Below are 14,072 nucleotides of genomic sequence, written 5' to 3' on the forward strand. Positions count from 1 at the left end.
TGCAAATCAAGTGATCATTTCTAATCTACTGAGACTTAGTAGCCCACCCTCTCAATCTAACATACATAACTTCCCATCCTTCCCCTCCCTCTGCGTCATTCGAAGATTGCTGCACACCAATCCCAGGATTATTATCCGACCAATAGTTATCCACCCTAGATCTTTCCACTACATCGTCCAACACTTGATTTGCTTGTTCGTCCGACAGAGACGATAAGAACGAATTACGAGCGAAAGTCTCGAGCCATCCTCTAAGATCTGTAGGGAGGGGAGTAGGACGAGGGACGAGGTTGACTGATTGCGGAGTGAGAGAAGAGGATCGTAGGACCTGAACATTGCCACAGAACGATAGTTGGCTTAGTACGAATACGTTGCAGTTTTCATATGAGTTTGGTAGTGATAGGCGAAGAAAGTCGTCTGGTAATGTGGAAAAGACGAGAAAAAGAATCTTGTCTCGTTCACTTACCTTCTCGTACTGTCCTACAGTGGGAAAATACCATGGATCGAGTGGGATCGGATCAACATTGATGGATTTGAGAGATTGATGTAATGCAGATCTTATACCGACTCTACAGATACAATATCAATCGATCATGTCATCCGTTTACGAGGTTGAATATGGTATGGTATGGTCTGTCATGATAAGAAGAGGCATTTCACGTTTGTTTGTCGTTTTAACTTACACATTTCCAAATCCACCAAATTCAAAGACAAACTTCCCTCCATCTTTCAATAACCAATTGACCAAATCGCATACACCCCCAGGTGAAGATTTACACCAATGTAAAGTCGCTGAAGTAAACACTTTATCGAATTTTCCTTTACAGTCAGGGTATGAAGTCTGGAATGATTGCAAGTTTTGAATATCGGCTTGAAGGTAGGTTATCGATTGAGGTGAGGAGGATCTGGCTGATTGTAACTACAAAAGCAGCAAATCCAGCGAAATATAATCAGCTTTTTTTTAGCTTTATTATATAATCTACCATTTGGATATTAGATTGTAGAGTGAGGTTAGGATGACTCACCATGCCTTCATTGCTATCTACACCTACCACCTCACCTCCCTCACCTACCATCGATTTGATCTGGATAGTCAATTGACCCGTCCCGCATCCTAGATCAATGATCTTCTCTCCTGACTGAGCATCAAGTAACTCCAAGACTGGCGAAGAGTCCTTAGCGGAGTAGACGAACGAGGCGTTCGTCTGATATTTGTCCGGATTGTGGTTGGTCAAATTGGATTTGTATGACATGGTGTTGAAGTGAGAGTACTTTCTAGTGGGATGGGATGGATGGGATGATATCGGAATGAATGGGAAGGAATAGGAGAAGAAGGGTTTTTATATCTCTTTTTTCTAAAATCAAGCGGAGGTTCTTATCTCAGTGGACAACGAAAACCAATTGACTCGCTGAGATTATATTCTCTACTCGATACATCATCCATAGATGTGGGCATGGATATATGGTTATCTATCATCTACCACCATCTCATCCATCACGGTGGACCTTCCTCCACCTCTCATCGGCCGATTGACCCGAATAGCATTCAGGCCGAAGATACAATGTGACGTGGGATTACGGGTCTTTGATGACCAAGGGGTCTCCACATCTTATCACTGTCTCACCGAGTTCGGAAGCACGGATGATGCTCGAGCCGGTGAGAAGACTACTCATAGCATCAGGAATGTTACAATTATATACCATCCTTCACCCAACACTAGCTCTTACTTATCACATCTGACCTTATCAACAACCACGATGACATCGCTCGCTTCATGTATCTTTTGCAAGATCATCAAGGGTAAGTCTTCTTCAGCTTTCACGACTTACTTCAGTGAAATACTCACTGTGATTGCGACTATGATTTTATAGGTGAAATCCCTTCGCAAGTATCTACTTCCTTCTTAAGTTACAGCACAATGATGACAGAATGATCTAACATCTGAATCATGGGGGTGAATTGGTGTATGTTGGGGACTTGACGATATAGGATGAAGCTTCTCGAAACCGATACTATCTTCGCTTTCATGGATATTGGACCTATTGCCAGAGGACACTGTTTGGTGATACCTAAGCGTGAGTGAGCCACGCCATAACCCATATCATCTTTATATGCTATGTGCTTAATCGTCCAAAGAAGAGCTGATCGATCTTGTTATCATTGATCTAAAAGACCACGCTGCAAAATTAAGTGATTTACCAGATGATCAAACGAAAGATATCATCCCTGCTTTGAAGAAATTGGCTATAGCTACCGTGAGTGAAATTGTACTTTATTATACAATCATCGAATTGAATGAATTGAAAGTAGAACTGATTATCTTGATTTTGGACTTGGTATTGTTTTGATAGGGAGCTGAAAACTATAATATCCTTCAAGTGAGCTACCACTCCCAATCTCACAACATCCCAACTATATCAATCCACATAACTTGAGACTGACGGTCTAATTCTTTTCCCTGTACCGCAGAACAACGGTAGACCAGCCCATCAAGTGGTAGACCACGTCCATTTCCACGTCATACCCAAATACGCTGACAGAGGCGATGAAGAAGGTTTAGTCATTGGTTGGCCAAGTGAGTGGGAAAATCCAATTGGTCCACAAAATGGAAAAGAAACACAATTTTCTTGTAATGGTATTGGAGTAGTTGCTGATAAATATTCCTCTTCGCTCCATCAATCAGCTCAAAAAGATGTAAGTGGTTTGTTACCCGTTGCTGCCTACTTGATTACTGATCATCATGCAAAAATTCCTCACTTAGCTCTCGAAAGACGATATCACCAAGATATTCGAAGAGATGAGATCCAAGCTGTAACTTTAACATTCTGGGAAAGGAACACTAAAAGCGGAAAGTGAAACAGCGGAAAGTGAGAATAATTGAATCTTAATTGTTATGGTAGTTGATGGGGTTGTAGTTGTAGTTGTAGCAGGAATGAATATGATGAAAGTAACACGGCGTGTCCTTAGGCGGAAAGGAGGCCTCTTTCAGCTGATGAATCCATTCTTTGGATACTGACAGATGAGTATCTACTGATTATGATAATTTTGAAATTTCAGGTCTTAATTTAGCGTACAGATAATATCATTCATGTATTAATTACCAGAAGACTGATACCAACAAACAAGTCAGAAAGAGATGATAACGAGATATATCCATTCCTTTCCCCCTTTTCAACCTTTCAGTTCCTGGAGTATCGTACTGGTTCACGATCAAACCCATTTCTATCCCATATACATCTATTCCTCTTGTCCTAGACCAATCTAAAGTTTAGATGCAGCACCCGCTCCCGCTCCTTCATCTTTGTCAGCCGGAGCTTCAGCTTCTTTATACGCTGCATCAATCTCTTTATTGAATTTCTTGGCGGCAACATTACTATAAGAACCACGAATGTGTCAATATCAGCAAGCACGTTTCCATTCGGCTTACGAAAACGAGGAAGAAGGAAAAAGATGCGATAGCCACTCGCAACTCGCAACTCACCGTTTGATCTTCAATGTAGGCGTCATGATATCATCAGGGAAAGGTGCCAAAGTCAAATGAACACCTTTAATCATCTCGAACCTAGGGATCCAACCATCCATCAATTTCATCAGTCCCATTCATCATGCAGTCAGTACATCGTAACAATGGCAATTGACTTACCCATTCAGCTTATGCTCTTTAGCAGTCCTGGCCAACCTCTTCAAAACGGCTTTCCTGATCTTCTTATCGCCCACTGCTTTTTCAAGTGCAGCCAGATCTTCAACTCTGACGTGTTTACCCAGCGCATGGTGAATGAGAGATGCTGCCTGAGCCGGGTCAAGGACGGCGAGTGCAACCAGATTTGATCGCGTCGAGTCCCCATGTACGAGTAAAGAGGCGAACAATGGATCGAGAGCATAGAGCGATTCGAGTTTTTCCAAAGCAACGTATTCACTATATCACATATATACAACAGTATAAGCTTGCTGATAACGTGTAGAGGGTTAGTTTTGGGGAAGGAAAAGAACGTACCCCTGACTCAGCTTGACTACGTTCTTGACTCGATCTACAATCTTCAAATGGCCATACGCGTCAACCTCACCAATACTAATCCAACGGTAGTTCGATTAGTCGTCTCCGTGTAAAGCGATGTTCGCCTAAGCACTCACTCTCCCGTATGGAACCACCCATCTTTATCGATAGACTCTTCGGTGGCTTTAGGGTTATGGAGATAACCGGGAGTGATGTTGTACCCTTTCAAGCAGACTCTATAAACCAGGAGCAATGCAGATCAGCATAAGTCCTGACATGATTGTTTACAGTATTCGAGTTCACTTACTCTCCTCTGGGATTAGGTTTATCTTGACTTGTGTACTACACACAACGAACCATCAGTTTTAGCGGGGTCAATCTAGCTGTAGGGTAGAAATTACTTACCCCCATATCAGCATGATCGATGAGTTTGAGATCGTTACAGTTTTGGATAAATCCTACAGTACCCACTGCCCTGACGTCTTGACCGATACTACAGATATACAATGTCAGCTAAGTATTGTTTTTGTGGTATGGTGGAAAGGCAGAGGCGCACCCTTTAGTACAAGTACCGATGGTCTATTAGGTATAAATTATCAATATCAGCTTTCTTTTCTCCGTAAAATAGACATCCTCGATTCGGTAGACTGTATACCTACCTCAGTAAGACCATACTGTAAACAAAAGTAATAAGTCAGCTGGAGAAGAGCATCAGCGTCTGATGGTTGAAACACTCACCCCTTGTACCACTTCGCATCCAAAGCAGATTTTCAGCATCTCGTGAACTTCCGGAGTTAGCGGTGCAGCCCCTGAACACATGTAGACCAGCTGGCCACCCAGCAATGCTTTGATCTGTTAGAGATATTAGCGAGATTGACACATCGTCAAGAAAGTCCACGTCGAAGACTCTGATGTCAATATGAGAGAGTAGACTAACTTTTCTGAAGACAAGAGCGTCCCACAATGGATGAGTAACACTTCCAGTCTGTCTCCAATTAGCTATCTTGGCATCTACCGCTCGTCGAAGTAAAGCTCCTTTCAGCCCGCCAGCTTCCATCTGAGTGGCCACTGCCGCATGGATCCTAAAACAAGCGCAGATGTGCGTTATTTTAGCATACCATCATGACAGTCTCTTGCACGAACGGAGGAAGGTAGGAAATACTTACCTATTCCAAACCCTGGGTACACCAGCCATGAATTTCGGTTGAATGATCTGAGCATCTTCAAGTAATTTCGTTACATCTCCTGTGGTAAATGCGATGGTTCCATCACCGTTCATGACGACATAGTGGAGGAATCGCTGATCTCAAAAATTGGAGGAGAAACGAAACAATCGAGTTCAGATCAGTTCATGGATTCTCGAAATAATTGTTTGTGCGTTACATGTTAACATACCTCAAAGCTATAACAATTTGCAACCCGAAAAGGGACATGATCAGTTATCATTCGGAACACCGGCGATACGATCTCAGCATCATACGACTTACATATGACTCAAAGGAAGATACGAGATGTACTTCCATTCTACACCGTCGGTTATTCCTTCGGTCGATCCAAGCATGTTGGAACGTACGGCGTAAGTCATGTTCTTGTTTGTGAGCACCACACCTTTGGGATCGCCTATTCGTGGTGAATGAAGTGATGATCAGCCACATTCGGCGTCAAGTTAAGTATTAGAAAAAGAACGGACGGTGAAAGAAATCATGCACCTCAACTTACCCGTAGTTCCACTGGTGTAACTAATGGTGACCACCCTCTCCCTATCCAATTCCAATTCACCTTGAACCCCTTTAACAGGGCCAGGTTCGATGAAAACCCCATCCATCGAACCGTATTTCTCAAGATCATCTAATACTAACAGTTCCAATCCTAAACTTGCTGCCCATTGAGATAAGAGGTCATGTTCCGATCGAGGGAGAGAATCCATCGATACGACGATCTTGAGGGAGGGGCATTTGGGGGCTATCTTGAGGAGTGAGGGGATGTGGTTTGAGGATGCAAAGATGATAGGAAGAGGACAGTGGTTGGTACTGTCATGCCAAACAAATGTCAATATCTTTCCCATAGTCAGGCAATCAAGATCGAAGAGCAGGAATATTTTACACTGACATATACTGAGCCACATCCGGTCCAAGAGTCTCATACAGACTGACTCCCACCAATCCATAAGCCTGACAAGCTAAATCAACCACTTGCCATTCCTCTCTATTCTTCGACCAGATCCCCACGGCCCAACCCCTCCTCGAACCACCTTTTACTCTGTTGGCGTTGCCAAAGTACGGTATACCAGGATGCGTAATCTCGGGAGGACTGACGCCGTTCCTCTCTATAGACGATTTGAGTCTGCCATCTCTTTCCAAAGCCAAAAGGGCTGAACCAAGATTGGATCGGCGAGTTTGTACAGTTCCGTAGGAGGTTGGAACGAGAGTACGGGAGTAGACTGGTTCTTGAGTGGTGGACGCTGGTGCAGATGGGCTGGATGGCAGGAGGGGTCGACGGAGGAATAATGCTCGAGAGGGATGACGAGCGACGGCTATGTTGGTGTGACAATGCGTAAGAGTACGGCTTGTGAGGTGAAGCAAGGTTTGGGGAGAGGCAACTCACATTGCTCGAATAACTCGAAGAGGGTGGTAGGTTCATCAGGAAGGTTCTCCCACCATTGTTTGTCCCAGATAGCTATGGTGATATCGTCAGCTCGAGACCCACTGGATTATCTCATTGTTTCAGCTGGCTCACCACATCGATATGTTGCTATTATAGTGTATCAGCTTCATAATGTTCTAATCAGGTCCAGGAGGGGAATTACTTACCACTTTGACCTTGGGATTGAGTACCTGGAATAGGCTGCAGTTTCTCATCAGGTACTAATTCTTGCATCGGAACATCAAGCTAGAATTACTCACTTCACTCAGCCTGTCCAGGTTGAGGTTATCAGGATAAGGTACGAATCCCACCATTTTGATGTTGTAATCAAAGATCCTACGAGGAAGATATAGTTAGGTATCAATCTACTGTTGTACAGTGTACTACAAGTATCGATATGAAGTTTGCGTTCTGGTTGAGTCCGTGTAGTTTGATGGTGATAGTGATGGCGATTGAAGCGAACAAGGTGACGATCAGAGAGTACGACGATAAACAAAGAACGCCAGCGCCGGTGAGCGTGTTGATCGTTCCTTGAGATGGGTGATGTTTGGGATACACAGAGAGTAGCGGATGAGATGATCTGACTGGTCTGCTGTATAGGTGTATAGCTCTGTTGAAACGATGGCTGGATGATACGAGTAGTCTGCTGATGAATTACAGTAGTAGTAAGTGACAGTTACGGTCAGTTACAGTTCTATTCATTTCCCCGTTTTTCTTGGAGAAGCGACTTTGTGGATGCACACTCGTACTCCGGTTATTGACCTGGGCTGAGTTACCCGAAGTTGTACGTATTCGTGTCTAAACGGTACAGTTGCAGCAGTCCATCGAAATGTCCAGGGTGGCCAGATGCCGTCTATGACGAGAGAACTGGGAAATACATACCCAAACACTGCACGCTATGATGACTGCAGGGAAAGGACAAATGCACAGACTGAACTAGCAAACCACTAGAACCATTAAAGATTAAAGAGCCATCGACGTAGGCATGTGATTAGCCCATGAATCCGGATAACTCGGATTGGGACTCTCGTGGCAGTCGGAGGCCGATCTGCCGTGTCCCATAATTCTTACAGAGGACATCTTGAATTGAGAATGATCAGGATCGAGCATGTTACATTAATTCACTATAGCTACATCACTCCTTGGTTACCAAACCAATACTTCTCCACCCAGTCCTCACCTCTTTTCGGCATAGGCTGATAATCTAGATTGATGAGGGAGTAGCCACCGTCGCACCACCATCAGGAGCGATAAATTGACCATTGACGCTATACCACGACGATTAGTGATGATTCGTAGATGGAGAAGGAGCAGAGAAAGAACGATTGACACTTACAATACACCAGCATAACTTGCTAGGTACAATGTAGCAGCGGCCATATCACTTTCGTTACCTGGTCTACCGGATGGTAAACCTTTTCCTTTGGATGTATCTGATAAGTCGGATTTGTGGGTGTGTTCGTCTGAGTCGCCAGCTGTCATCTCTGATGGGAATATACCGGGCTATGTCAAATCAAATCAGTAAAAGAAGAAGCATAGTATAATAGTGATTCATTCATGGGTGGACAAATAGATGAATGGATGAGTTTTGAGTGATGTTTACTTACGGCAATTTGATTAACTCTGATTTTCAAAGGCAAAAATTCTTTAGCCATGACTTTTGACATTTGTACCAAAGCTGCTTTAGAAGCTGCATATGCGAATTGACCTCCCGAAGCTCCTTTCATCAATCCAGAGATAGAGGAGACGTTAATGATTTGAGATGCATATCCTTTGGTGGATTTGGCTCCAGCGTTGAGTAAGGGGATGAAAGCTGCTGCAGTGAACTGGTGGAAGTGCATGTTAGCTATCAATTGTATAACATACAATGATACCAATTCCACTCACGTATTGTCCCGCAACATTGGTATGTAGGATATCATCCCATTCCTTGAATTCAGATTTCAACAACTGGCTTGAATAGGCCTTGGCATCTTCCGTGTTGACATCTTCATATCCTTCTCTTGAACCTTCACCGGCAATACCGGCGTTGTTGAAGCTGCAGAGCAAAGAAGAGATTAGCAACGATCATCGAAAAAATCACATGAGAAGGATATAGATAGATATTGTAGAGCCTCGATCGAAATGAATTATTGGCTATGTATGAAGGTACCTTGAACTTACAGAACATTAATTCCATCCTTGGCTTGAGATTCAATCTCCTTAACCAGCTTCTCAATCCCGTCCTTATTCGAAATATCACCTTGTACAGCCACGATCTCACCCTTGGAATTACCGTCCCCTCCATATTTCTTAGCTACATCTTGAAGTTTCTCGGCATTTCGTGAAGTTATAAATACTTTAGCACCGTTCTCGACCAAAGCGAGAGTTTGCATCAAACCTATACCTGTTCCACCACCTAGACAGTATACAAGATTAGCATTATATCTTTCTGAGGAAAGATTGAGGTATGATTCTTGTAGGGTGAAGTGAGACGTACCTGTAACTACTGCTGTTAAACCTTTGCAGGAAAATAAGTTTTGGGCTTTCAAATGCGAGTGGTCGGACATATTGGGTGGTAGTGTAGTGTATGAACGATGAGTTGGGTGGGCAATCGAAGGTTCGAATTTGGATTTGTATTGATATGTGCGAGATATAACAGGTAAAGAAGAAGAGGAAACGATTGATCGTCTAATAATACAAGATGACCTTCTTATACCTTGCCCGATCAAAGTCATATTGAAAAATAAAGAAAATGTAGTTCAACCCAATGATGTCAAATGACCAACTCACCACTGCACTTTATACATGTGTCATACCCTCTCTTACCTTAAGAATACTCACTCGCCTATGCCCCATAAACAGGTAAGATTATGTAGCTACACTACCAAGTTACAAGTTACGATGTGATGTCACGATACGAGTGGTGGAGTGAGTCCAGCTCATGTGGAGGTCGAACTTATTTGGTATCATAGTGAATCGACAAGGAGGTACGATCGATTAAAAAGGTTAAAAGGTTAAACTCAGATTGGGATTCCAAAGATACGGTGCGAGGGATTCTGTGGAATGTACCTGCTTCATGTACTAGTCACCCGCTGTCCGGTAAGTTATGATGGCGGTGAATGTGTTTCAAGCGTAACGATGGGAATTCGGTAGGTCATTCATATGCATATCGAATGCAAGGTATATATATCAATAAGTCTGGATGATGACATACGACACAATTAACTGGCTATCCCATTCCCACTCCTATTTCCATTATCAGCCGATACTGATACTCTATGAGATCCTTTCCTAGGCGTAGTATTCGGTTCGTGTATACCATCCTTTTCATTATTCCCTTTCCCCCCTACATCGTTAATCTGGCTCTGGGCATTCCCAATCCTAGAGTATTCTTTAGGTAACAAAATTGCTCGATCGATGGCTACCGGTAATCCCCTATGTCTACCTCTTAACATGACGCAGATGATCTAATATTCGACAACAAGCGATAAAATTGAAACATCAGTACTATTTCTCTTTCAATCTATGTGAGCCAAACGAGCGAACAGTTATCGCATATTGTTTGTGGATATTGGAAGTATATATGTACATATTGAAGATCACTCACAACAATCTTTGAGGCATATCCAAATTCACCAACAAACGAAAAATTGTTGTTTGGCGTACCAAGACTTAAACCTATCACAGAATATGCAGAAGTACATTCAAACAAGATTCGAAAGACGGTGAACCAATCGTACCTGACCAACAATCATCAGCCAGTGATTCATATCCATTTTCATCATGGGTGAGTTTGGAAAGACTTACTTGTCAGGATCCATGAGCTTGCCTCTCTCGAAGCAGCAGATCAGGAATATGGCTACAGCCAATGGCCATATATCGAATGCGAGTTGTTTGCGCATATGCCATAGGAGGTATTTACTGTGATCAATCAATCAGCCATTGACACCCGGATGGCTGAGGCGGAGGGTATCGTGAGAAAGGAGATGGGGAAAGAAGAATGAGAAGCCGAAGGTAAGATAGGCGCAATTGAGGGGTGAGAAACAGGAAAGGCGGGAGGATATAATAGGAGAGGGAAGTAGAGGCTAGGATGTAGGACGAAGGGGTAGAGGAGCTGGGGGGTGAAGCAGACACTCACCTGAACACCTCATGTCTTCTACCTTTGAACTCTGGTTCATCTTCACCTAAAGTTTCAGGATCGTCCGCTTCGTATACCCCAAGTGCTGATGACAAATATCGCGTGAGTTGATGTGTTGATTGCCTCTTACCCAACGAAAGAAGCTTACCTTTCTCCTCATATACGTTGGTAGATCTTACAGACATTGCAATTGCTAAAAACATCTAATGTATCAGCTCAACACCCATAGAAAGGATAGAACCAATCGACGTAACATCAAGATAACTTACGATATATAGCAACGTACATCAAAATCTACCAATACTATCAGCAAGGTATCTTTTACCTGAACGATGGTAACATGAAGAATAGTAGACCTACAATGTACAAGAATAACACCGATGGGGCCATATTACCAATAGCCACGATTCCGAAGCCGCTCGCCCTCACACTGAGAGATTGTAATAATCCATCTGAAAACTTTTCAAAGCCGCTGAGCGATTCCATGACGGGTAGACCGATATTGAGGACTAAGAAACCGAAAAGCTCGATGATGCTGGTTAAGACGTCAGTGGAATCTCTCGGTTAAAAAGGAATTACGAACTCACATGAAAGTCAGCACGATGAAGAGGAGATACCATGTCTGATGACTTGGAAACAAGTATAAGAAGCACCTGCAGTATGTCCTTCACGATCAGCGTATATCTGACTTGGGCTGGGAGATTTGAGCTCACCTTCTAGGATGATCCAATAGGAAATGCAAAGTCTCAAATTTCTCTCCCTTCCTAGTGATCTTGGTCCCGAACCAAATGATAAATCGTAACATGATTGGGAAAGCATGATTACCGGCCAAGAGGACGAAGATGAGAACGTATATGATAAGATAACAATTTTGGAAGGGGGCCAAACCTTGATCGACGAGACTAGAAGGTCACGAGAAATCATTTGTTCGATTAGCTTAACGTTATGATAATGCTGAATATTAGGATTGATGGGACTAATCTAGATTATCAGCCCTGTAAGATGGGTAAAACTCACCTCATACCTGTCCCTGTGAATGCCGAAGCACTTAAGAATAGAGAAAACCAAGTTTTGTTCGCTGAACCAGTTTGAACACCTTGAGTAGGTTGGAATGCTGAGTCCCATTTGTTCACTTTAGCCAGGTAGATGGAGATCATGGCGAATGGCACAGCCTGACATAGGAAGATGTACTACAGATCATTGTTAGAAAGACATCAGTCAGCAGACATCAAGAACCGCGTTCAGAGATGTTCAACGTCCATCATAAGAGACCTTTGACTTACGCCCCCAACAAGATGACTCAACAACCTCAAAGCTCTATATTCAACTCCCCCAATCTGTTCCAACTCCTCATCATCCAATTCTTCAGTCCAGAATCTACTATTCCGTCCAATCACCAGGCCACTTAATCCATCAGGCATCCACTTAGCCACCGACCCCTTGATCACCTCCGTCCAACTTTCCCCTTCCTCGTCTGCCGGGTGGGGATGTGATTCTACATCTTTATTGGTTCGATCGAAAGTCGAATTAGTCAATATCTCCAATTTTCTTACTGGTCTAGCGAGCTTATTCTTGGTCGAAGAAGGCATATAGTCCCTTATCAGTTCTAGAGGAGTGGGGAATCCACCCATTCCTGTATTCTTGTGTCCTTCAGGATGAGGGATAGGATGATTATAGTATGCTGCAGAAGGTGTTGATTTGATGCGACCCAATGGCGAACCCATAGTAGGTTTACGTGTGGGCTGTCGAATAGGCTGAATTGGTGAAATGGGATCGATGGTTGCGGCTTGACCAACACCTAGTGTAGCTTTTCGAGTCTGTTGTCGTAGTCTCTGTCTGGCGATATATGATCTCTCTGATGGATGTATACCCAGACCATGAGTGGTAGCAGGCGAAATGGGAGTGGGTAAAGCCGTAGTGTATGCATGGGGTGATTCAGCTCGTGAAGTTGGATTAGTGGGAATGGCAGTAGTTGATCTTCCAATAGTTGAAGGTTGACTATGATCATGATTGCGATCATTATCCACGTTCTCAGATATCCTACCTTCTTCGAGATCCATTTCCACCGGGGAATCCGTCACACCCTCTCTTCCATGTCTATCTTGATCAGCAACGTATCCTTCAATCTTATGTGCACTAACTGGTCCAGAGATAAAAAGCCCTTTCTTCTCTTTAATGGTCTTGATCTTCCTCTTCATAGGTTGGGTAACGAATCCTTGAAATACTGTTTCAGTAGGATGTAGAGTGTTGGTACGTCGTAGACGGTCATTGATGATTAATTGTTCACAATGCGTTCTAAAGTAGTATTTTCTAACTAGGACCATGATGAGGGAGACGAAAGTTGGGTCACCGATTACAAATAGGAGGAGGAGGAGGACTTGCTGGAATGGGTGAAGAGCCGAAATACTGATATAGCATGATAATTCAGTGGACGGTGGGTGGGGTCGAGGCATTGACGACATACTCACTTTACTGGTACGAGACCGCATGTTCTATTCCAAGCGAATGTCCGTCAGCTGTTTCATATCTGCCAGGTGGAGATGCGTTCACTCACGTCATTGCAGAGAAACAGATGAATAGACTATCCAAAAAGGTAACCTTCTGTCTTCCCAGGTTTGTGCTATTGGCATTTCCAGACGCAGATCCGTTCGCAGCGTAGAAGATACAGGCGGCAATGACTGACAATTCGGCCATCTTGTCATAAGCAGCTAGTCTATCGTACAAGAGATACCCGAGGCTGAAAAGGGAAGACTAGGGGGAGGGAGCATGGGGAGACAAAGAGGATAGAGAGGGGACGGAGAGGGGAGCGATACTCACTTGGAGTAAAGGTGAATATCAATACATGTATCCTAAAGAAATTCAAGTGATTTTTGATTCTTCCCCATACCGTCTGTTTTTCATTTTGATCTCCTTCATCCATCTTCATCTTGACTCTAACTTTATGTTTATGTTTTAGTAGATGTCTTCTGGTCAATTGTTGTTGGTGTAGTATATGTCCATCAGAGACGAATAGTCTTCTACTTCCTGAATGAAGATCTCTTTGATATACCATTTTGAACCGATATTACTGGCCTAGCACCCTTTACACAATTTATTATGTCGTGGTTTACGCTTTGTCCTGGTGATTGATCGGTGGTTGAAAGCGGAGATTGATGGTGACATCAGGGGCAGTCGTGTAATCGTATGTCTGTGAGAGAGACTGTTCAGAACATGCTTCAACGTCGCACATCTGACTTTCCTTGGTTGCGGGTAGTCTTATCCAGTCTGGATTTGGTCGATGTCATTGCATACAACATACATGTACATGGTTTGAA

General features: G+C 43.4%; 5 protein-coding genes across 5 annotated transcripts; 1 reads left to right on the top strand and 4 right to left on the bottom strand.

Annotated features, from left to right (window-relative positions):
- Positions 1-25: 25 nt before the first annotated feature.
- On the bottom strand, positions 26-1,253 carry V865_003474 (uncharacterized protein; the record flags this gene model as incomplete). Its single annotated transcript, XM_066227267.1, has 4 exons — positions 26-328; positions 467-569; positions 684-919; positions 1,026-1,253. The coding sequence occupies 4 exons, from the start codon at positions 1,251-1,253 to the stop codon at positions 26-28; spliced, it is 870 nt and encodes a 289-aa protein (XP_066083364.1).
- A 738-nt stretch (positions 1,254-1,991) lies between these two features.
- On the top strand, positions 1,992-2,816 carry V865_003475 (uncharacterized protein; the record flags this gene model as incomplete). The annotated part of the gene is made up of 6 exons (XM_066227268.1): positions 1,992-2,076; positions 2,174-2,256; positions 2,353-2,379; positions 2,471-2,576; positions 2,649-2,695; positions 2,763-2,816. The coding sequence occupies 6 exons, from the start codon at positions 1,992-1,994 to the stop codon at positions 2,814-2,816; spliced, it is 402 nt and encodes a 133-aa protein (XP_066083365.1).
- A 446-nt stretch (positions 2,817-3,262) lies between these two features.
- On the bottom strand, positions 3,263-6,952 carry V865_003476 (uncharacterized protein; the record flags this gene model as incomplete). The annotated part of the gene is made up of 20 exons (XM_066227269.1): positions 3,263-3,374; positions 3,483-3,563; positions 3,645-3,917; positions 3,996-4,070; positions 4,133-4,231; positions 4,303-4,337; positions 4,401-4,488; positions 4,552-4,574; positions 4,655-4,669; positions 4,734-4,847; positions 4,933-5,077; positions 5,162-5,295; positions 5,391-5,397; positions 5,483-5,615; positions 5,715-6,025; positions 6,105-6,528; positions 6,600-6,671; positions 6,732-6,746; positions 6,806-6,839; positions 6,899-6,952. 20 exons carry the CDS (start codon positions 6,950-6,952, stop codon positions 3,263-3,265), a joined length of 2,244 nt encoding a protein of 747 aa, XP_066083366.1.
- Positions 6,953-7,842: 890 nt separating this feature from the next.
- Positions 7,843-9,187, bottom strand: V865_003477 (uncharacterized protein; the record flags this gene model as incomplete). Its single annotated transcript, XM_066227270.1, has 6 exons — positions 7,843-7,906; positions 7,975-8,141; positions 8,246-8,464; positions 8,526-8,676; positions 8,802-9,036; positions 9,118-9,187. The coding sequence occupies 6 exons, from the start codon at positions 9,185-9,187 to the stop codon at positions 7,843-7,845; spliced, it is 906 nt and encodes a 301-aa protein (XP_066083367.1).
- Positions 9,188-9,841: 654 nt separating this feature from the next.
- On the bottom strand, positions 9,842-13,810 carry V865_003478 (uncharacterized protein; the record flags this gene model as incomplete). Its single annotated transcript, XM_066227271.1, has 14 exons — positions 9,842-10,087; positions 10,228-10,360; positions 10,428-10,541; positions 10,759-10,843; positions 10,907-10,951; positions 11,028-11,052; positions 11,119-11,293; positions 11,346-11,411; positions 11,472-11,660; positions 11,776-11,948; positions 12,042-13,164; positions 13,227-13,250; positions 13,313-13,436; positions 13,576-13,810. 14 exons carry the CDS (start codon positions 13,808-13,810, stop codon positions 9,842-9,844), a joined length of 2,757 nt encoding a protein of 918 aa, XP_066083368.1.
- Positions 13,811-14,072: the final 262 nt, after the last annotated feature.

Source organism: Kwoniella europaea, chromosome 1 (assembly GCF_036810445.1).
Source record: "Kwoniella europaea PYCC6329 chromosome 1, complete sequence".
Taxonomy (NCBI): domain Eukaryota; kingdom Fungi; phylum Basidiomycota; class Tremellomycetes; order Tremellales; family Cryptococcaceae; genus Kwoniella; species Kwoniella europaea.